The sequence below is a fragment of the Cyprinus carpio genome, chromosome A21, assembly GCF_018340385.1.
Source record: "Cyprinus carpio isolate SPL01 chromosome A21, ASM1834038v1, whole genome shotgun sequence".
Lineage (NCBI taxonomy): Eukaryota > Metazoa > Chordata > Actinopteri > Cypriniformes > Cyprinidae > Cyprinus > Cyprinus carpio.
In genome coordinates, this window is record NC_056592.1 from 11,286,376 (window position 1) to 11,310,494 (window position 24,119).

General features: G+C 34.6%; 3 protein-coding genes across 4 annotated transcripts; 1 reads left to right on the plus strand and 2 right to left on the minus strand.

Annotated features, from left to right (window-relative positions):
• Nucleotides 1–161: 161 nt before the first annotated feature.
• elmod1 (ELMO/CED-12 domain containing 1) lies at nt 162–7,652 on the minus strand. Of its 2 annotated transcripts, XM_042710844.1 has the most exons (12): nt 7,497–7,652; nt 6,995–7,068; nt 5,352–5,497; nt 5,209–5,237; nt 4,528–4,625; nt 4,307–4,436; nt 4,021–4,154; nt 2,759–2,827; nt 2,373–2,396; nt 2,034–2,084; nt 1,472–1,605; nt 162–625 (listed from the first exon to the last, which is right to left on the minus strand). In XM_042710844.1, the coding sequence occupies exons 2-12, from the start codon at nt 7,009–7,011 to the stop codon at nt 450–452; spliced, it is 1,008 nt and encodes a 335-aa protein (XP_042566778.1). In that variant the 5' UTR covers nt 7,012–7,068; nt 7,497–7,652; the 3' UTR covers nt 162–449. The 2 variants fall into 2 exon arrangements, with proteins under 2 accessions (XP_042566778.1, XP_042566779.1); XM_042710845.1 differs by lacking the exon at nt 2,373–2,396 and having other exon boundaries at nt 7,497–7,651.
• Nucleotides 7,653–8,880: 1,228 nt separating this feature from the next.
• Nucleotides 8,881–12,905, minus strand: slc35f2 (solute carrier family 35 member F2). The gene is made up of 9 exons (XM_042710846.1): nt 12,763–12,905; nt 11,791–11,923; nt 11,535–11,707; nt 11,091–11,218; nt 10,837–10,996; nt 10,389–10,545; nt 9,742–9,794; nt 9,427–9,588; nt 8,881–9,139 (listed from the first exon to the last, which is right to left on the minus strand). Exons 2-9 carry the CDS (start codon nt 11,904–11,906, stop codon nt 8,907–8,909), a joined length of 1,182 nt encoding a protein of 393 aa, XP_042566780.1. The 5' UTR covers nt 11,907–11,923; nt 12,763–12,905; the 3' UTR covers nt 8,881–8,906.
• A 735-nt stretch (nt 12,906–13,640) lies between these two features.
• Nucleotides 13,641–21,275, plus strand: cul5b (cullin 5b). The gene is given in 19 exon segments (XM_042710847.1): nt 13,641–13,798; nt 14,417–14,526; nt 14,767–14,866; nt 15,010–15,195; nt 15,340–15,481; nt 15,570–15,715; nt 16,003–16,083; nt 16,216–16,309; nt 16,653–16,783; nt 16,971–17,078; nt 17,783–17,847; nt 17,993–18,125; nt 18,266–18,397; nt 18,470–18,593; nt 18,680–18,855; nt 19,154–19,315; nt 19,447–19,565; nt 20,255–20,390; nt 20,872–21,275. Coding segments are annotated over 19 exon segments (2,364 nt in total). The 5' UTR covers nt 13,641–13,774; the 3' UTR covers nt 21,067–21,275.
• Nucleotides 21,276–24,119: the final 2,844 nt, after the last annotated feature.

Here is a 24,119-nt window from a genome sequence, read left to right on the forward strand (position 1 = left end):
AAACAATGGCCATTTGTTTCTAAGTGTGCCTGGTATCAGCGCAGCCTACTGTGGTGGATGTGGGTAGAAACTCTCGTGCACCTGAAGCTCAGTGTCTTTTACCCAATACTAACAAACACCAACACCTACAGGTGGATAGGGAGCTCTACCCTATTATAAGAAACCCTGTCCTATCTGGAGAGATGTCTCTCCCATCCACATTCAGATGGCTGTAAATATCACAATCAGTGTGAAAGCTGTAAGGTGGTGCACTGTTGCCATGCGCACATACAATCAACATGGTCTTCAGCAGTGCTGGTGATCTTCAGTTACTTCTGGTCGGATGGGCTGAAGGAGACACTGGTGTGAGAATACATGAGAAAGACACCGTCTAAGCAGTTGGCAGTAATGAGACATGGACATTAAGGATGAGAAGGTGAAAGGTCACAAGAGTTGAGATGAATGAAAAGCTACAGGTTGACCAGGTGAAGGTCAGAGGCAGTGAAATGAGGACACAGTGCCATGTCAGGGTTCTTCAGCTGCTTCAGGACGCTCTTGTGGAACTTGGTGCGCACGCGATTGAACTCCATGATGTCACATGGATCTTCCTCCATCCAGAACCTGTGGAACTCCTGCATCAGATAACCTAAGAAAAATAAATATAATAAGTAATCTTGTAAATATATAGTAATTATTTACATATTTACATTTTTAATTTTATATAATCTTTTTTATAATAAACAAATATAATATATAATAAACTTAAAAGCTTAAACTTAATAAACTTAAATAATTGTGTAATTTAAAACCAATTTTTAACCACAAATATAAAAATAAATTATTATCATCATCATAATATTATTATTATTATTGTTGTTGTTGTATAATTTTTAGTAGTAGTTAGTATCTACAATCTTTTATAGAATTTAATTTTATGTAAATTATATAAATAACATTATTAATAATAAATTATATAATGAGAGAGCAGATTTATAGGCTGATATACACACACACAATATATAATTATATATATATATATATATATATATATATATATATATATATAATATATATATATATATATATATATATATAGAATAAATAAATATTAAACTACAATAATAATAATAGGAAATATTATTGTTATTATTATTATCATTATTATCCATGCTCTTTTAGGGAAATTCCTTTTATACAATTAAAGTTATTAATAAATAAAAAATACTGTATGTATGTTTATAGCATACAGATAGACTGATATATAATTGTATTATTTAATTTTTATATTTTTGTTATATAATTTACATAAAAATTAATAATTTAATTGTACAATATTATATAGTTTTGACTTGTATAATTTAACTACAAATATAATAATAGTAATAATTATAATAAAAATAGTTTTATATATTATTAATAATTTCACTTGTATAATTTACAACAATAGTTGTTTTCACAAGGACAACAATGGCGACATTATGATAACACTCACAGAAGGTCTGTTGGAAGTGCACTAGACTTGGCATCTCTGGTGCCACATTATACAGATGAGTCTTCAGAGCCCCGCTCACCAGCAGGGAATATGCCAGGTCTGTGATGTTTATGCCAACTATGGCAAAGGAGTATCTGTGCCACAAAAGATTTGGGTCAGCACAAAACACAATGTAAAAGAAATAATTTTTAGTGTAAATAAACATCATAAAAAGTTAAGACACTGCCAGTGATTCCATCCAAACCCTCACACAAAGCAGTCTTTAACCGCACATGTCAGCAGCGCAGTGATTGAACAGGCTTCGTGCTACACAAAAAACCTAATTAAAACCCAAACACAAAGAAAAGCACAAGAGCCCGACTAAAAACAACAAACAAAGCATCAGTGCTGACACACAAGCAGGGTTCAGGCGCTGCACACACAGCAGAATTATTTTTAACATTCACAGATTTAGCAACTGGTTCTTTGGTTGCTTACTGGCCCAAGTGAAAAATTAAAAAAAAAGCAAAAAAAAAAAATTCTGTTCTAGTCCATGCAATAGTTTGCAATATTCTGAACTCACCCAATCGCTTTGTCAAATTTCTTCTTGTCCCACTCAGCTTTGCTCATCTTGCTGTGTGAAAACCCAAAATGTTAGAGTGTATCCACCCAGTCCTGTGCTAATAGTTCTTAAACAGACAACTATAAACGACGACAATTACACACGTGAGATTAACTGTAGAAAAGAGAAAGCATTCACAGTTACTAACCAACGTTATAATGGAGCATAATGCATTGTGTTTAGAGTGAGGTGAGGTTAGACACTTTCAAGATTAAAAAAACAACAATAACAAAATACAGCCATTAGATTGAGGCAAAATGATCAAATGAATTTCTTACGGAGAGAGCAAAAATGGAGTACCTGGCTTCCTCTTTGGGAACGTTCCTGCGCATGACAGTGATGGGAATAAAAAAGAAGCAGGAACAGAAAAGGAATGTGTGGGTGCATGATGGAGGCATGCATGCTGAAGGTGTGATCGATTGCACGGCATGAAAAAAAAATCAGCTGTTAAAATAAACATGGTATGCACACACAATATAAAGCAATACACTGATAAGAGCTTTCTGGGGAACTACACCCTAACTGACATCCTGTGGCAAGATCCTGATGCTGTGTGTTGCTTTTGGTGTGTTTGCTAATGTGTGTTTAAAGCTTAAACCCATCACTGATACTTTTTTGGATGTGAAAATATACCATAACTGAGTGTATATCGTTACCTCCTAAGAGGACTATCTGAAGGATCTGACCTGTGTTTGGGCTGCAAGGAGTCATGAAGAACTTGGAGAGCGGTGGCTTTGTCATGCTCTGCAAAATACCTGCAAATAATAGATGGACAATTAGCCATTGAATTGTACTGTTCAAAAACCTAGTGAGTTGCCTATGTAGACTGCATTCTAAGGCCACATACAGTTAGTACACTTACTGTGTTTCAAAAGCTAGGCAACTTATTTATGCCACCTAAGCAAATGCTAATACACACATCAATCAAACTCATTAAAAAAAAGTAGTGATACAAACTAGTTTAGTTTAATACAAACAAAATATTGATTATACATACATTTATTTCATTCATTAGTAAAAAGTAGTGATACAAACTAGTTTAGTTTAATAAAATATATATATATTTTTTTTACATAATGTATGTTATATAGGCTATTTAACTATGGTGTTATTACATTAGCAACATGCTAACAACAAAATTGTTTGCTAACTGATGAAAACAAGTTCAGTGTAAATTAAAAACTTATTTTACCCAATGTACTTTATGTATTTCTTGCTTAATAGAGTATGGTGTTGTTAGCTTAGCAAAATGCTAACATCAAAATCTTTCGCTAACTGATGAAAACATGTTCAGTGTAATTCATAAACTTATTTTACCCAATGTACGTTATGTATTTATTGCTTAACAGAGTATGGTGTTGTTAGCTTAGCAACATGCTTATGTCAAAGTCTATTGCTAACTGATAAAAGCTAATTCAGTTCAGTCAACTACTTTATTTTACACAATGTAAGTTATGATTGCTAACTGATAAAAGCTAATTCAAACCAATCAACTTATTTTTTTATTAGCAACATGCTTATGTCAAAGTCTATTGCTAACTGATAAAAGCTAATTCAGTTCAGTCAACTACTTAATTTTAAAAATTTTATATTATATAAAACCAAAAGTACACAGTACATGGTATCGTGTTGTTAGCTTAGCAACATGCTAATGTCAAAATCTATTGCTATTATAACAGCACAAGCCTACAGTACATACTAAAATCTGGTGTGTCTTTCATGAAGTTCCATGATGGTTAAGATGTTTCGCAGGTAGCTGCCTGTGTAGTTACTAGACAGCAAAGGCACACTATGTTTTGGAAAAGAGCTAAGATCTGGTGTGATTGTCTCGAAATAGACTGAGGTGCCCTTGAGCAAGGCACAAATTTCACTTAAGTACATACATTTAAATGACTATAACGATCTAATGTTTTTGTCCTGATTTCACTTCAGAAGATTCTCTACTCACAGAAGGTTGTGCAAGCCCAGGAGACCCATGCCCCTGAAATCAGTCTTGGGGTCGTTTCCTTGGAAACCAATCTCACACCATTGCTTTGAGATGCGTCCAGAGAGAGGAGAATCAGGACGGAGTTCCTTCCACAGCTGGTGAGTGAAACGATATTTGAGAAAGCATCACTATTAGAGACAATTCTGTTATGGCCGAGAGGCTGTGCTACACTGTGAATGGTAGCCACCTATATATATATTTATTAGAAACAGTAATGAAAACGCTAATAGTGAGTTACTGTTAATACCTTCATGAGCATCTCCTCATGTGCTCGGTTTTCACAGTCATACGGCTCTCTACGCAGCTTCTCCACCTCCACTACTAGGTTTCGGTAACCCACGATCTGGAGCAGGCAAGCCTGGAGAGAGATGCCAAGCCTGGAAGAAGAAAAGAAACACAGCATTTGTGCTCAAAAAGTAAGTAATCTGTAAATGCATAAACTGTATCAAGGAATGATGGGATCCTTACTGTGGGTTAGTGTCAGGGTTGATCTTTTTCAGTGACATTATATCATCAATAGTCTTTTCCACAGAATCTGGGTGAACGTTGATGGCCGACTGCAAAAGCTACGGACGTACAGTAATTTAAAAAAAGAGTGTTCCATTATTAGCTAATATAAAAATAACAGCACAATACAGTATGTAAAATATTTAGTCTTCTTTTAGTTTGAGAAGGGCCTAAAATCAGCGTATAATTAGTGTTGTTATTGTTAAATAAAACTAATATTGTTACATAATAATTGTAATAATTTTAATTGAAATAAAGCTGAAATAAAATAAATGTTAGATGAAAAATAAATAAAAAAACGAAATTGAAAATGATGCCTTGGCAAGCAACTGAAATAAGCTTACGCACTAAAATTAGTAAAACTTAAATAAAAACAAATTAAATCAAGCTAAAATATTATAAAAATAAAAGCTATTATAAGCAAAATATGATTAGATAACAATAGTATTTAAATAATACTACTAAATTTACATACAATTACAAAATACATACCATTTAATATTATTATTAAATATATAAATAGTTAAAATATATAACTAAAAATACAATAATACAATAAATGTGATACAATAAATGCATAAAAAATACATTTAAATAAAAAAAAATAATAAAAAAAAAAATTTCATAAACCTCATGACTTACCTCATGTTTAGAGCATTTGAGTGAGGATTCTGTGAAATTAAAAGAAACGTAAAATAATATCAAAATTTTCCCACATAAAGCCAGGTTACAGACATACTGTTTTTTGCTGTAGATGTACTACTAAAATCTCTGACTGTATTTACCGATCTTGAGGGTCCTTCGAGCACCAGGTTTGTTATTGTAACAGATCCGTTGAAGCTCACATCGTCCAGTCAACTTCCTGATAACAAACTTCAGGCCCCGCCACAAACACTTACAATAAAGCAACACCAGTAACTGGGTCAGGACCCTAGAAGATTCAGAGAGATAAAGAGGCCTTAATAAAATGACACAAGTCCAATACTGACAGGCCTAATACACCTGTGTATTCTGTCCCAGAATAAAGCATACTCACTGAGGTATTTTGAAAGCTCATTATATTTGAGTATTCTAAACCTGAAATAATAACTGAATCAGATGTGTGTTTTCTATTAACACTGCTCAAGCAGATAAAAAAGAAACATCACAATAAACTTCTCAACATATCTACAAACAAAAAGCTAGGCCTAATCTTCACTGTAAAAATTCGAGACAGAGATAAGTGGGCCACCATGATGAAATGGGTCACAGTTCTACAAAAATCTGCATGATGAAAGAGAAATATAATTTTGAAAGTATTATTCTTTAAACATGTTTCATATCCTGCATGTATCAAGCAGTATGTATACACCAAAGGACTTACTGACATCTACTATGCATCTGTTTTGAACCAATGCATGGATGAATCCGTCCATCTATATTATTTACTAATCTAACTGCAGGCTAATTCGCTAAACAAAACACACTAGAAAAAAAACAAACCTAATCCTATCCCTTATCATATTAAGATTAAATTCACACATCACAGAATAGACTCCCCACCCCAACGAAATTAAATTAATTTCTAACCTAACCTTTGTAAAAAAAAAAATATTATTGTCTATCAAAGCTGTTGAACAGAATTAAATACAAACCAATACAATTTCCTTTTCCAGAACTTTAATAATAGCCAGTTCTGATATTGCATTATAGTGGTCTCTACCTCTAAACGTCTAGGTGAAATACAAATCTATACTGGTACATTTGGAGCAACCTCTTATTAGGTTTAGTGCCTTTCAACATCATTTATTGTAAACAATATAATTTAGAGGAGTGGCTCATGGGAAAGCACCTAAAACTGAAAGGCAGGGGCCAACTCATCAAGGAATTGTTTATTTAAAAGATATTTATTAGTTTTTTACATTTTACCTTTTCATAATCAGTATTTTGAAATATATAATAAAATAAATAATTAAAGATAATAACGCTAATAAGTTTATGTTTATTAATATTTCATTATTAGGATATTTTAACAATAATAAAATATACTATGATAAACTAATAATAATAAATAGTCTATTTTATATATAGAAGCAGGCTATGTTCCATAATAGCGATAATATATATATATAAACACACACACAAATTGTTATTATTGTGCAATAATGCATGCAATTTAAACTCATATGATTCTGATGATGATGATGATGATGATGATGATACTAATAATAATAATACCTGATAAGAATAATTAATAATTATTTCGTTTCTGTTTTTGTTTCAACATCCATGACATAATTGGGCCACACTACAAAGCATACAATAAAAACATCCGCATAACGGTAAATTTAATATGCATCTTTAAAAATGGAAAATGACAACGATGATATTTCAGCTTCTAAGCAATAAGAAGCGATCTATCACTATTAAGCACTAGGGACGTACTTACCTCAGAAAATGCTTCATCGCGATTGTCTGCTTAGCTAAAACAGTATAACACACATTCGCGAATGGTCTGACCACCTGCACAAAACATAATTCAAAATAAAAACCACGGTGTATCTTTGTTTAATCGTTGTACTGCATTCAACCGTCGTGGATACAAATAGCGACAATGTCTCGAGCTCGTCAGTGTGGCGTTAGGCGGATTAAGACGTTGCCGTGGGCAACTGCTTCAACAACCAACCCATGGTCTACACATCCACGTTCATATATTTAATGTATAAATCCAAATATCATGACAAATAAAAAACATACAATACAATCAAATAACATTCGATTATATAATACAGACAATCGGAGTCATTTACCGTCGAGACTATTTCATCTCGCAATAGGTGTCCTTCTGCTCTCTCCTCTATTCTACACCACACACACGGTCGCGTGAAAACAGCGCATCAAATAATACATCAGAGTGTCTGATAAAAGATAAATAAATGACAAGAACATACGTTTCAAGATGTCGCTGGGGATGGGAATAAGCCTGTCCTCCTCTCTCTGTAAAGCAGGTACCTGTTATTCCTCCATGATGAGCATGTGAATTAGGGAGGGTGGGCGCTTCTGAGCATCGCAATGCAGCGCTGCTGTGCCGCACGTCGAAGAAAACCCCAGAAGACCTCTCACTCCTTTACATAAACAGACAAAACTCATATCTATTCAATAGAATTTTTCCCCCATAATTTGGAATTTACATGTATATGTATTTGCTCTTCTAGAATCAGGGTTTGAAGAGGTCCATAAAGATATTCCGTGGTCATCAACCAAGCGGCCTCAGTAAACTTTCAAGGGGTTCCAGAATGACTTGCTTTATTTAAATTAATAAATTATTATAAAGATATCAAAACAGTCTAACTCTAAATTGAAATGCTAAAAACTCTCAAACACAATAAAATTGTTTAAAAAAAATATTATACTAACATATATCAGTACATAATCATATTATAAACAATCAGTTTTGTCATTAAGCAAAAGTACAAGAGGAGCCTTCAAATATTGTGTCAGAAAACAGAGGGTCTTTGTCACACACAAAAAAATTGAGAACCACTGCTCCAGTGGGACCACAGATAAAACATATAAACTTAATTATATGATTTATATTCTTGGGATTTTATAACTATTAGACATAACCAAAAACTTCTAACTTTATCGTTTTCTGATGGCAGTCACTGGGTTGGCTGAGAGTCTGGGTGAAGTGAGTCTTTAATGGTTGAAATCTGTTCTATAAGCCATAAATGTTATAATGTAAAACCAGTTTAGCATATTTGACAGACACCACTACTATAGATTAACTATGAATAATAAAACCACTTTAATGGTCACAGATAATGATTTTCAAATGTGGACAGATTAAACAAAATAAACCTATACAAGCAGATGCAATACTTATAATAAATGTAACAAATGAAATTTGGAAAGTCTGAATACATCCATCAATTCATCTAAAGTTATTTCTGATTTACAGTTTTGTAGTCATTCCATAACTCAAATAAAAAAATAACACACAAGTGTTAGTTAAAGAATGTTACAAAGATAAAGAATGTTAATATAAGTAATCAACCGGACGCAGCATCTCATATGGAACTGAGATGTTAGTACCTCTTAAGGTAATACTGTCCTGATCATTGTAGTGCATGATTACAATTTTCTGCATTTTTTTTATGTATCTGAACTTCAAACAAAACATATATAAAAAACGGTGTACATTAAACATTTTTAAAGGAAAAATAAAAAAATTGACTTGAGGCACACTGATGTGGATTTAAAATCCATAAATAACAGATTAAACACATCAAATACCAAAAACAACAACCCATATAAATAAAATCTGTAAAATTCAATACTGTACTCTACATTGTAGAGCTTTATATCTGAGAACAGAATCCGTTGCAATGTGCTCTGTGCCTGGATCCTATCCTGTCCTCATTCTCCTGTCCTAAGTCTACTACAATGTCTCCATCTTGCTGGACATCCGCAGATGAAGCAAGATTATACACCCTGTCATTATTGGAATAAGACTGATCTGCTGTGTAGGTCGGTACGATGTTGAACATGATGAAACCAAGTGTGATCAACAAAAAAAAAACAAACAACATACATGACAAATAACAATAAAGAAGAAAAAAATCAAAAAAAACTAAAAAAAAAAAAAAAAATCAAAACAAACAAAGCACAACTACTCTCAGTTGGTAAAATTAATTCATTAAAAGATTTATTATATAAAGCAAGTGTCCAAATATCAAGAATCAGCGCAACCACTCAAAATGCCAACACCCCTGGCCAATTATGATTTAGCAAGAGGACTGTTTCAAAGATATTGGAAAATGTTTTAATCTTTTCTTTTGTCCCGGCATTTTTATTGATTTGCTGAAAATTTAATATTTGCACTCACATTGTAGTGAAAAAGGAACATGCCACAGAAGAGACTGAAGAGGTCGGCAGTCAGCAGTGAGAGGTTCACAGCCGTGGCGCTGGTCATCTTTACCACTACAGGCATGAAACTGTACAGCCCGTACATGCACACAGTATATACAACAAAGAGCAGGCCTACAGAAGAAACATACAGGTATTTATAGTATTTATCAAATCAAGAGGAGAACTGGAAATACTCAGATTTCTGTAAAACTTACTACATACATTTTTTGGAATTGGAATTTTTTTTGACAATGAAAAAAAAAAATTTAAACCTTAGTTACTTACATATTTTCAAGTTCCAGTTGATGACAGGTACAGCTTTGGATTCAAATATAGCCTCAAAATAAAATAAAAAATAAATCAGCTAGGACTAATGACTTGCATATGCACTAGTGTTCAAAAGTTTGGTGTCAGTAATATAATAAGTCTCTTATGCACTCCAAGGCTGCATATATTTGATGAAAAATACAGTTAAAAACAGTAATATTGTGAAATATTATTACAATTTAAAATAAGGGTTTTCTATTTTAATATATTTTAACATGTAATTCATTCTGGTGATGGAAAAGCTGAGTTTTCAGCATCACTACTCCAGTCTTCAGAGTCACATGATCTTTCAGAAATCATTATATTATGCTGATATCATACTCAAGAAAAAAAAAAATCCTATTATCATCATCAGAACTGCTAAAATTTTTTGTAGATACCATTTTTTACTTGAATTTATTGAAAAAAATAGAAATCTTTTGTAAATGTCTTTACTGTCACTTTTTATCAATTTAATGCATCAATTAATAAAAGTATTAAATAAAAGTTAAAAAAAAAAACCCTTTTGAATGGTAGTGTAAATAGCCTCTCCTTTTCAAAAGCAAGGCATTATCTCATGATGGGGGAATTTCAGTAAAAAATGAGATGGTGGACATAAGACTTACATCTGCACACCACTGATGAGCGTCCCAAAGAGCCCCATCATGCCCAAGAACTCCACCCTGCTCAGGTTTTTCACTGTGTATTCCTGACAGACGTTAGACACTGCGTACAGAGCAGCACTGACCAGCACGAGTCCATCCCCCAACAACACATGACTACCTGCAGTTACAGAAACACACAAAAAGCCCAAGAAACAGAGCCACAAAGATCAACTATGTGTGTGCAAGATGATGACATTTCAAGCAACAAAAACCACAGTCTATAATAAATTATTCATGTAGTTTCTTTAATTGTCCTCTTTTTGTATAATCCTTTTTTTGTGACAGGACTAAAATACCCTCAGGTTTTGGCAAATGATTCATGAGAAGCAAAACAAAAGAAAATACAGAAGAATATAATAAAGCATATTCAAGGTGTAATTATATTATGCCCCTTTTTGCCCCTACTTACTTGAGCCTTGGTCTCTCCCTGCCAGCAGATCTGCTCCCACCATCGCACCGACTCCAAGCAAGCACACAGCCACAGCTATAAAATGCAACGGTCTGTAGCGAGTTTTCAAAAAGATCCACGAGAGCACCATCAGAACCGGAATCACAAAGCAGTCCAGCAGCTACAACACATAAATTATTATAGAAACTCAAAATTATTGTATTAATGTGTGGGTGTTATTTCAACTTAAAAGAAAAAGAATGATGTATTCTTACCTGTATACTTGTAAGGGTAGTGAACTGGTATGCCTTCACAACGGTGTAGTTGGCTTCCACATCCGTAAGAGCCATCAGAAAATACTTCCACCACTTTGTTTTTAGAATTTGAACAATGTTATTTTCACCTAAATTATATATATAAAAAAAAATACTTATAAAAATATAAGCCATATCTTTTGTACTACTGTAGCTTGCATTTCTGGAGGAAAGCTACCTAACAAGGTTTTTATGAGTAGTACATTTTAATTTTGCATGTTGAGGAGACTCAAATAATTAAAAGATTTTAATCCACAAGATCAGCCTTGCAGGCATGAATTCCTCAAATAAGTTTATTTAAAAACTGGAGCAATGAGCATGGTCATGGAAATGATATTCTGCCCTTCTAATCATCTGATAAAAGCAGTGTGTGATTCCATGCAGAGACGGTTTGCTGCAACTTACCTCTCCTGAAGGCTAAGACGAAAGTATAGGTGAGCAGCAGCAAGGTGTAATTGAGGAAGCTTTGCAGCATCGGCGTCTCTACCCCAGCATTTGCCAGATACTGACATGTAACTGCCGTCCCACATATCAGCATAGACAGGGCTTGACCCATTGCAACAGTTTTGCAGAGCTGCCTGTAGGAACAATTCTTAAGTTCCCATCAATCTGACAATTGTTATGTAAAAACATTGAACATCTTTAAAGATCTTTAACATACCATGTAAGCACATCTTTAAAACGGGGATTCCATGGACCACAAAGAAATCTTCCCCATCGTCGGAGAGTTCCCAGTCTTCCATGTTCAAAGGAGTTCTCTCCCACTTCACCATCCATATTTTAAACATAGACACCTAGAAAATCCAGAGAAAATGAAAAGAACTTTAGAGAAAGTCACAGTCTTTGATGTTGGGTAACATCTAGTGATTAATGGTGAAAATAAATTTAATCTCTTTAGGAATTTATGCACAATAATGCTGACCTCAGGTGGGTCTCTTTAATTAAAAAATGCCATTGCTTGTTTAATGTCACTTAAAAGGTCATAAAATCAAAAGAAAATTGGCCTTTTTTATATATACTTACCAATTTAAAGACTTAAAGTGTATAATATTCTATAAAGAAAACCTATACTGACTTGATCAATACATATAAAAGCCTCTAATATACAGAATATGATTTAAAATACTAAAGATCACCATGTAGCAATTACAATTCACTTTAAATGAATTTCAAATAAAATTTATTTAAAAAATAAATAAATAAACATAAGCCTGATATAAATTGCTGACGATTTAAAAATAAAACTAAATAAATAAAATAGGTTCAACAGCACTGTAAAATTAGTGTTGTTTGCATGTGCAAAACTGGTGCTTCGCCCACATATACGGAACATCTGAGAAGGTGTGATGATTGTAGTGCGGCAGCTCTCAGAGCACGTGGCACTGTTGGCCACTTTAGACAACGTAAAACAGAACAAACAGTTTCTTGATCACAGCGATCATAATATTATGAACTCATTCATAAAAATGAATTATTTATTGTGCGTTTTAGGCTAAAAGTTGCGTAGCTTGATAGCAAAACGCAAATCTCTTACCTTCTTAAAAGTTAGCCATGCTGTAAGCTAAGGCTAAAAACAAAACAAAACGTCAAGTGTTTACAAGTTAAAGAATAAAACCAAGCGTCTGCTGCTTACCTGAATATAATTGATCCGTCATGTCTGTAGTTCACGGATTATCAGTTAAAATCCAACCACAGTATCATCTTTTCAATGAAAGCGAGGAAACGCACGCGTCAATTTAAAGCCCCGCCCATTTTCCCAAACAGCCAATAGGAGCTTAAATGTACTTCCTCTTTCTTAAATTGTGACCAACGGCAGGCAGAGACGCATGCTGTGTTTTACGACTACACGGAAGTTGTGTGCACTGGGCATCCTACATCGATTAGAAATACGCTTCATTTGTTATAAAGATTGATCATTACTATTCATACAGTATTTTGCAATCATAGATATGTTACTCCTTAATATAATTTGGTTGAGAACTGTCCTCATGGACAAATACACTTCATTTGTTATAAAGATTGATCATGTTAAAATTGCTATATTTAACTGAGCCGTTAAATGTATTTCCAGCAATGATTAATGAGAACTGAGAGTAGATTTAGAGACGAATCTGTATCTGCAGCTACAGCTGGTCGGCCTTCGGATTGTTATGGGAAAGAACCATAGACTGTACAAAAACAAGAACCCATGTGTCCTTGGACCAAACTGGCTCCAGATTATTACTATTCATACAGTATTTTGCAATCATAGATATGTTACTCCTTAATATAATTTGGTTGGGAACTGTCCTCATGGACAGTACATTTCGTGTGACCCTGCTCGATTAATTGTCAATGTATTTTTTATCAGAACCTAGTGGCATGATGATAAAAAGCAAACGTGTCATCCTATATCAAAATAAATTATAGTGTGTATAAATTAGTATGCGCAGAATAGAACGCTATGAAGATGCATTCATTATCTGCTCCTTTAATTTAAAAAATATTTTCTTTCTATCTTTTTTATTCCTTTTTTCTATAAATTATAAATATACGCATGAATAAACAGCAGTACCAATGCTGCTGATGCAGTCTATCTCAGTGCACCCTAGCAACCAAACCTCCTCAAACATCGCGAGACTGCACGGGGACTAAGTTGAAGAAACATGGCGACGTCTAATTTATTGAAGGTAGGAGGTCCCTGAATGTGAGAATATTTTTGCATCGTTAGCGTCTCCCGTAATGTTATGACAGCGATCCAATGACCCAGTCACTGCCCGCTTCTAATTGCATCGCTAAACATGACGCGTTGACTCAAAACGACACTGTTCGAATTGCTGATTGTAGGGTTCAGAGCTCTATTTTAGGATGCCTTTTCTCACTGCACAGCCACAAAACTTACTGCTATCTATCACGAGGCTGCATATGGATAATGAGAAAATATATATACATGCGTATTTTTTCCTGAATAAAGTTGCAACGTTGCAGAAGCTACATTTATTCAGCTTGTGCATTCCTCATTTATGTCGTACTGTAATCTTTGTTGTTTATTATTGCATTAAAAAAAAAACTAATTTATGTCAAGTCTGAAGCTCACCTGGTGCCTCTGGTTTCTAATCATACAGCTGTAATAATTGATCTACCCATATTAAATTGAACTTAATCTTCTGTTACCGTTTTGTTTGAATACTTGACAGGAAGTAAAATAATCAAAATTAAGTAAGTAAGTCTTCTTACATGTGCATACATGCATAAGGCCTATAATCATTTTTAAAGAAATGCTTATTGTCCTGGTTCTCCTTTTTCAGAATAAAGGCTCCCTGCAGTTTGAAGACAAATGGGATTTGATGCGGCCCATTGTTTTGAAGTTACTCCGTCAGGAGTCAGTTACTAAGCAGCAGTGGTTCGATTTGTTCTCGTAAGTTGTCTTCGATGAAAAACTCTGCTCACACAAAAATAAAAAAGACATAATACAACAACAATAATGATTTATTATTTTTTATTATTATTAAACTGACAGTGCTGTTTGGGTCTGATGGTCAATAATATCAATCAGGACTAACAGCAAGTTTAAACCATAGTTCACACTGCTTAAAATGTCACAGAGTGAATATAGTCAGCTTTTAGATGTTCTCTTAATACTGTGTTTGATTTGCAGAGACGTCCATGCAGTGTGTTTATGGGACGACAAAGGTCCGTCAAAGATTCACCAGGCTCTGAAAGAAGACATCCTAGATTTCATCAAGCAAGCACAGGCAGTACGTACTGTATACTACTTTTGCACATATAATAAAGTGAAGTAAGTTAATTTTTCTCTGAAGAATAAGTATGCCTTATTTCTATAATCCTAAATGATTCAATGCATATTGTTTCTACTCTTACTCTTTCTGATCTACTTTAGCGAGTGCTCAGTCATCAGGATGACACTGCTTTGCTTAAAGCTTACATTGTGGAGTGGAGGAAGTTCTTCACACAGTGTGATATTCTACCTAAGCCTTTCTGCAAGTTGGAAATCACCCTGCTGGGCAACCAGGGGAGCAATAAGAAGTCCAATTTCTAATATTTGACTGAATACTTCACATATTTTGTGTATTTTAACCATATACTTTACATCAATCTAAACTATACTGCCTTCTCATTTGAAATGCAAATATTATTGTAACAACTGATGCATAACATTTTCAATATACAAATTTATACTAATCATTTGTTGTTTTATTTTTTGCTTAAGCTTATGCTGGACACATGGAACGAGTCTATATTCTGTAATATAAAGAACCGGCTCCAGGACAGTGCCATGAAACTGGTCCATGCTGAGAGATTAGGAGAAGCATTCGACTCGCAGCTTGTCATCGGAGTGCGGGAGTCATATGGTAAAGCTCTCATAATACTGAGCCTCTCGGGTTCTGTCCAGATGGACCTCTCCTGATGGACGCTGCTGTCTTCTGCTCTGTCTTACAGTGAACTTGTGTTCCAACGCTGATGACAAGCTCCAGATCTATCGAGAGAATTTTGAGAAATCATATCAAGATTCCACTGAGAGGTTCTACAAGACACAAGCACCTTCCTATTTGCAACAGAACGGCGTTCAGAACTATATGAAATATGTGAGTGTGTTTATTTTGGATGCAATTAATTGCAATTAATCGTTTATTGCTTTGACCAGTACCATACCCTGCAGTATCAAAAATGGTATGGACTGGCAATATTTTTCAAGGTATTATATTGAAGTTCAAAAATTAGTATCCTGACAAGTATCATGACAAGACTTCAGATTAAACTCAAAATTCCTAACAACCAACAAGCTCAAATGTAAATCAAAGCAAAAAAACATCACAAAAGTTTCAAAAATATTTGAGAGTTGTTTATCTCATGTGGCACTTTTGATTGACAGGCAGATGGCAAGTTAAGAGAAGAAGAGAAGCGTGCGCTTCGATATCTGGAAACCAGACGTGAATGTAACTCCGTCCAGGCAGTGAGTGCTCTCTGCTCCAAAACTAGACCCAGTGGTGCCGCATTATTAAATAATGCTCAGCATGTAGTGTGCATATGTCTTTCTCACATACTAACACTGGGTGCTCGGTTTGTGCCTTTTGCGTTCATTCAGCTAATGGAGTGTTGTGTGAATGCACTGGTGACATCGTTCAAAGAAACAATCCTGGCCGAATGTCCGGGAATGATCAAGCGGAACGAGACAGAGAGTGAGTACGGCAGGAGCTCTGGCACCAAAGGCTCCGCAAGTTCAGGTTGGCAATGGGATACGGTTCCCATCTATATCTTGCCAAAACCTCCCCACCCATCCCACCATCTGTGTGTTTGTGTGCCAGTCATTGAGTCCACCAACCCATTTCAACTGTAAACACACAGCATACAACTATAAAGAGAGCACTACTAAAATGGAATGTCACGTTTTTAGGATCACAATAACAGCATTTTAACTTTAGAGCTGGACTTTTTTGTGCTGCACCTCATGTAGGATCACAATAACAGCATTTTTTAATGGTACTAAAATGTGTTTGTTCTGCCATTGGTGTGTTTCCGCAGAGCTGCACCTCATGTTCTCGCTGATGGACAAAGTGCCCAGTGGTATTGAGCCAATGCTAAAGGACTTGGAGGATCATATCATGAGCGCAGGTCTGGCTGATATGGTGGCCTCAGCAGAAACCATTACCACAGTGAGTAGAGAGATACTGCTTTTCATTATCTGGCAGATGCATCGTGGGTCCTGTATATGCATCCAGTGGTTGGTAGTGCAATCACTGAGTGATCTAGAAAGAAATCTGTTTTTATTTATCCTTGTGATAATATATAATATGTCTCCAAACTGTTTCTGAAAAAAAGCTCTGACATTGTTTTTTTCAGGACTCTGAAAAATATGTTGAGCAGCTCCTAACATTGTTTAACCGCTTTAGTAAATTAGTTAAGGAAGCATTCCAAGATGATCCACGTTTCCTAACAGCCAGGGATAAAGTAAGTCTCAAGAGGATTTATCAAAATTATTTTAAAACACATTATATAAAACTTAATATAAAAACAAAATAAAAAAAATATACTATACAACACAAATGCAAAAAACATAATAAAAATATATAAATATAATATACATTACTGTTCAAAAGGTGTAAAAATTAATATTTTATAAATGAATCATTAAAATGGTGCATTAAACTGATGAAAACTGACAGTTTCAATTACAACACATTTATAATGTCACAAAAGATTTCTGTTTTAAATAAATGCTGTTCTTTTGAACTTTCTATTAATCAAAGAATCCTTAAAATGTATTAACTGTTTTCAGCACTGATAGTAAGAAATGTTTTTTTAAACACCAAATCAGCAGATCAGATTAATTTCAAAAGGATCATGTGACACTGAAGAAGACTAATGGCAGCTGAAAATTCAGCTATGCCATTATATTTTAAAATATACTAAAATTGAGAAGTTATTTATTTTAATAACATTTCACAGTATTACAGTTTTTACTGTATTTTTGATCAAATAAATACACCCTTGGTAAACACCTTAAAAATGTTACAAAAAAATCTTACTAACCCCCAAATTTTAACGGTAATGTATTGTATTTGTTTATTTTTTGTGTTTTGTTTTTATGAAGTGGAGAAGTGGTTTCCATTTTTCCATTCTTATTTTATTATTTTATATGCATATTTATGCAGGCATACAAAGCAGTAGTGAATGACGCGACAATATTTAAACTAGAGCTCCCTCTAAAACAGAAAGGGTAAGGCATTTTAATATATATATAATATATTATATTAATATATATAATGTGTGTGTATCTTCTGAAAATGAAAAGAAAAATTTTAAGATTTAAAACATATATTTTCAATACTGTTTGGGTTGTATTATCTGTCCCATGTTTGCAGTGTGGGTCTGAAAACTCAACCAGAGTCCAAATGTCCAGAGCTGCTGGCCAACTACTGTGATATGCTCCTTAGAAAGACTCCATTGAGCAAGAAACTCACCTCAGAGGAAATAGAGGCCAAGCTGAAGGAAGTGGTGAGTGAGTGGGTGGAGTGAACAATAAATATTTGTATTTTATTGTGGCAGTATTTTTGCAAATGTTAATCACGCCTCTGTTTGCAATTGTCAAATCAGATGCAATGTGTTAATTATATCTTTTCATGTTCTGATTACAGCTCTTGGTTCTAAAGTATGTTCAGAACAAAGACGTCTTCATGAGGTACCACAAAGCGCACTTGACCCGTAGGCTAATTCTTGACATTTCTGCAGACAGTGAGATTGAAGAGAACATGGTGGAGTGGCTCAGGGTAAGAGGGCTTGAAAGCATGAATGAAAGACTTTTTAGTGAATGTCTTTAAGTGAATTTTGTGTGCATACAGGAGGTTGGTATGCCAGCAGATTACGTGAACAAGCTCGCCAGAATGTTCCAGGACATCAAAGTATCAGAAGACTTAAATCAATCCTTCAAAGAAATGCACAAACACAACAAACTTGCATTACCAGGTCAGACATGCCACTTATGAACTGATGCTCCTCAACTATTCTATTGTAACTTTGAACTAATTATTATATATGTCTCGACACTACAGCTGACTCGGTCAATATAAAGATCTTGAATGCAGGAGCATGGTCTCGGAGTTCAGAGAAAGTGTTTGTATCCCTGCCCACCGAACTAGAAGATCTCATTCCAGAAGTTGAGGAGTTTTACAAGAAAAATCACAGTGGCAGAAAATTACACTGGCACCATTTGATGTCCAAAGTAACAGCTACAATCATCTTCATAACATCGTACAACCTCAACCTCCACTTAAAATATGGGAAAACAAAAAACACCCAAAACCAACCTATACCAATTCTTGTGTTTTCTACTGACACTCAACAAAAAGACTTTGATGCTCGCAAGCTCTACTACTGTGAATTTTGTTGAGGTAAACTTTTATTTAGTCTTTGAAATGTCAGGATTATTGCTACACTGAACATACCAACATTACTTTCACATCTTCTATCACTCCGTTCTGTCGAGAGGGGCAGATCAAGATTGGTTTAATCTCTTTTGTCACTAGATCACATTCAAGAATGAAGTCGGGCAGTATGATTTAGAAGTCACGACATTCCAGTTAGCTGTGCTGTTTGCCTGGAACCAAAGGCCCAGAGAGAGGATCAGCTTTGAGAATCTGAAACTAGCCACGGAACTTCCAGACGCTGAGCTGCGCCGGACTCTCTGGGTAATAGAGTCTTTATTTTGATGACATTTCCACAAAAGTGTTTAAATAGCAATGGGAAGGACATGATCATGTGGAATGCGAATGAATAGATCTGATGTGACATTGACTAACTCTTTGTTTTAAATGTGTAGTCTCTTGTAGCTTTCCCCAAACTAAAGCGTCAGGTGCTGTCATATGAACCTGGGGTGGGCTCTCCTAAAGACTTCGCAGAAGGCACTGTATTTTACATCAATCAAGAGTTTTCTTTAATGTAAGCACAATCATCACACACTGGCCGCATTTGCCAAAGAATGATGATGAATAATTCATATGTTATGATGATCAAATAAATGATAAATCTTGTGCATATTTTTATCACATTCCATCCACTACCATTCAAAAGTTTGGAGTTGGAAAGATTTTTATAATGGTTTTGAATTTTTTTTCTTTATGCTCACCAAGGATATTTTTTTGGTTTAAAAAAAAATTTGTAAATGTGAAATGTTTACAATTTTATATTACTTTTGTCTACTTCAGTATCCATTAGCTTCAGTATCAAATGTAATTTATTACAGTTCATGTAATTATCATGTGGTGGCACATGCCATTATGGTCACATGATAATGATCAGAAATCATTCTAATATGCTGATTTAGTGCTTAAGAAACATTTATTTTTATGACATTCCTAATATTTTTTGGAAATGTTTGTGTATTTCTGTCACTTTGATCAATTGAATGCATCTTTACTGAAAATAATTATTAGTTTCTTAATTTTTTTTTTTTTTTTACCGAACCCAAACTTTTGAATAATCTGTATGCACATGCAATTATCTATAAGTACTACATACTACGTATCATAGTTCATATCTAAGCACATACATTGCTGGACTATTACGTCATATTATTAATTGCATGTTTTAACAGACCTAAGTTCAATTAAATGATCTCTTCTGCACAGAAAAAACTCAAAGGTCCAGAAAAGAGGGAAGATCAATTTGATTGGTCGATTACAACTCACCACAGAGAGAATGCGTGAAGAAGAAAATGAATGAAAACACCAACACATGAAATTAATCACACAAATAATTAAATGTGTTTGTGTATTCACTTTCACATGAACTAAATAAATCAAAAATTTTTATCAATTCTCAGGTAAACATATATATGATCATATGTTCAGTCACACCTACAAACTATAAATTAACCACAAACATAAGTAATAATAAATAAATAAATCAATAAATTAATCCTGAAGCATCATTTATTTCAAGAAGTTCCCACTTAAACTCTTCACAAACAGTGTTGAAGGAGTTCCCATGTAAGCTGGGCACTTGTTGGCTGCTTTTCCATTCATTTTTTTAATCCAATTAACATTAAAATACTAAACAAAAACAAAAAATATAACAATAAACAGGCATTTTAAATACAGTTACATTTGTCTACTAAACTAAATTCAAATATTTAACCATAAACCTTTATATCAAAACTATGAGAAACATTTCAGACTAAACATTTCCCTGATACGCTGACGTAAACAACAATTGTCACCAAGCTCTTCTTCCTCACTATCTACAGGAAGCTATCATTCAGATCATGAAGATGAGGAAGAGGATCAGCAATGCCCAGCTTCAGACGGAGCTGGTGGAGATCCTAAAGAACATGTTTCTGCCCCAGAAAAAGATGATCAAAGAGCAGATCGAGTGGCTGATAGAACAAAAATACATCAAACGGGACGAGACGGACATTAACACATTTATCTACATGGCGTAGCCGATCACGCCCAGTGTACTCTGGGACATTTTTTTTAGACACTAGCCCTCCTTTGGAGGATTCCATATCTGATTTCAGCCCATTGCCCAGCCTGGCCTGCTGGGTGATTGACTAGATTTATCTCAAGACACATCACGCTCAGAAATTGCTGACAAATCCCTGCCTTACTTCACAAATCTATGAAATAAATAAAAGTTAACTTTCAAACAAAAACAATATTAAAAATATCAAAACATATGTGACCAATTTATATGCATCTTGTGCAGACTTTTAACCTGGGGTCATTTGGGGTCACACTTGTTGTCGTCCATGGTCAAAAGTGCACCTGAACACCTGACATGTAACTTTCTATTTTTTTTTTCAGTAAAATCAATGTAATATATTTTTGTTCATTAGTGGATTTTAAACGCATTCTCTATTTTAAAAAATAGTTCACTTCTAGAACAAAATTTTACATATAATGTACTCACCCCCTTGTCATCCAAGATGTTCATGTCTTTCTTTCTTCAGTTGTAAAGAAATTATTTTTTTGAGGAAAACATTTCAGGAATTTTCTCTATATAGTGGACTTCTATGATGCCCGTGAGTTTGAACTTGCAAAATGCAGTTTCAGTGCAGCTTCAAAGGGCTCGATTACTTTACTAAACGATCCAAGCTGAGGAAGAAGGGTCTTATCTAGCGAAACGATGTCATTTTCAAAAAAAAAAAAAAAAAAAAAATTATATACTTTTTTACCTCAAACGCTAGTCTTGTCTAGCTCTGCATTAACTCTGTGCGTTTCGGATGATTTTGAAGTTGGAGGAGAAAATGAGATGGGAGTTTTTTGACATACCCTGACTGTTTCGAATGGGACTGCACAGAGTACGTATGCGCATTGCAGAGCTAAACAAGACGAGCTTTTTTTTTTTTTTTTTTTAGAAAATGACTAATCGTTTCACTAGATAAGACTCTTCTTCCTCGGCTGGGATCGATTAGAGCCCTTTGAAGCTGCACTGAAACTGCATTTTGGAAGTTCAGAATCACGGCCACCATAAAAGTCCATTATATGGAGATAATTCTTGAAATGTTCTCTTCAAAAAACATAATTTCTTTACTACTGAAGAAAGTAACACATGAACATCTTGGATGACAAGTGGGTTGAGTGCATTATCTGTAAGTTTTTGTTCTGGAAGTAAACTACTTTAAAATAGAGGATGCCTTTAAAATCCAATTTTTGAAGACAGATTAATGCCATCTGGTGGGAGTAAAAAAAAAGAAAAGAAAATCATCTGCTATTTCATGGTTAAGCCACTAGATTCCTATATAGCTCTATATAAAAGGTTTATAAATTCTCTCGGTTTTTTTAGGAAAAAAATACTTGTTTTTATTAAGTTGTGGATTTGGATATATATTTAGACATTCTCAAAGACAACTTTTTATAAAGATTTACTTTTTTTTTTTTTTTTTTGAAATGTTGGTTTAAAATGTCAGTTTTTTCATTAATTTTACTACAGTCAAACTTGAACACAGAGAAAGACACTTTGTTACACATAACATCAAAATTCAACAAAAGTGAACAGGAATGCTTTCTCAGAGGTTAATCCATCTGATTTCAACCTCATACTTGATATTATTACAGCCACACCAGTTTATTTGTGTGTGTGTATAATTGTGTGTGTGAGTGTGTGTTTGAGTGGGTGTATCTGTTTTGCATTTTTAATGTTTTAACCCCTTCCTTTGTGTCTGTATTTTTACTGCATTGTGGCTGAATTATTGATTTTATTTCAAGAATTTGCTAACATGCTTTGTGTTGCTGTGCACTTTTTTCTGTATTGTGAATGATTTGTAGATTGTACACACAAACAATTCTCTGTATTTTTATATTTTTGTGTATTTCCCATTCATTTCCAATGGAGATGTGCATACATTTTTGACCACGAACAACACAAGTGTGACTATTTTTTACGACCTTTTAGCTTTTTCAAATCAAGTCCACAAATGTATTTTTTATTTATTTATTTATTTTCATGAACCATTCTGATGGAGTAGCGATTTTTAAAAATTCAAAACTTTTCTGGTCTAAAATAACCAAACAACACTTTGAGCCAGTTGCATAAATAATATTATAGCCTCTATGTTAAGACTGTGTCTGAAGAACTAGTTTGACCAACTAGCGGTTAGCCAAGAGCTAACCAGTTTTACTTATTCAAACTGGGCCAATCTACCTTTTTGTAACTGACTTTATGACCAATCTTGAAGAAAAAAAATTAGATGACTAACTTTTTAAGACTAAGCAGTTTATGCAACTGGCCCCAGAGGGTTAATTGTTTTACCACCTTTGACATCAAGGCACTAGGGGAAAATATTGTTTACGTTGTAAAAAGGCCATCCAGCTGTGTTCATTTTGAGTTCACGGCTGGCTTATCAAATTAACCTAGCTCTAAACATCCAATAGTAAACAACACATACCTTTCATTGCATTAAGAAAATGTAAAGTTCAGGCCAATTGTGTTAGTGATCAAATTATCCACATGATTCACAACATGATATGTTATTACACAGAACTGCAGGCCTCAGGCGGTTTTTCCTCTTCAGTTGTTTTACCCATCAGCTCACAGTCTCTGCTTAGCGTGTCCCTCTTTGTCTCCCTAGTGGCAAGTTAGCAATGTACACTGCCGCTGTCCATGGTGCTGATGAGATGGCCACTTGCTTCTGACTGACTTCTGACTGGAAGAATAGTATTATGTTGAGTTACACGCTAATGCTCTTGAATAATGGCACTCATACTGACAAAAACGACAGAATGCATCATTTATTTATTGTTGCAATCACTGTGTTATTGTCAGTGTGGGTGTGTGCGCGCGCGTGGGTATACATTGGTGTCTACCCCGCCGCACATGCTCAGACTAGGAGTCCCCCCTCCGCTCGTAGGCCCCTCCCAGACAAGCGTGAGAGTGATCCGGAGCTCGGAGAAGAGCCTCAGTTGCACGGGACCGCAAGAACGTCGCTGGATCCCGGGAGGACCGGAGCGAGAGACGCCACCGTGGGACTGGAGTTGTGCTCAGGTATACATA

Coding starts and splice junctions, on each gene's coding strand:
- elmod1 (XM_042710844.1), bottom strand. Junction 2,397..2,758: donor TCCTTGCAGCCCAAACACAG/GTCAGATCCTTC, acceptor TGTCATGCGCAG/GAACGTTCCCAAAGAGGAAG. Junction 2,085..2,372: donor GTTCCCAAAGAGGAAGCCAG/GTACTCCATTTT, acceptor GTTTTCACACAG/CAAGATGAGCAAAGCTGAGT.
- slc35f2 (XM_042710846.1), bottom strand. CDS start 11,906: ATGGATGGTGAAGTGGGAGAGAACTCCTTTGAACATGGAAGACTGGGA. Junction 9,795..10,388: donor CTCATCAGTGGTGTGCAGAT/GTAAGTCTTATG, acceptor ATTTTATTTTGA/GGCTATATTTGAATCCAAAG. Junction 9,140..9,426: donor TTTTCACTACAATGTGAGTG/CAAATATTAAAT, acceptor GTTATTTGTCAT/GTATGTTGTTTGTTTTTTTT.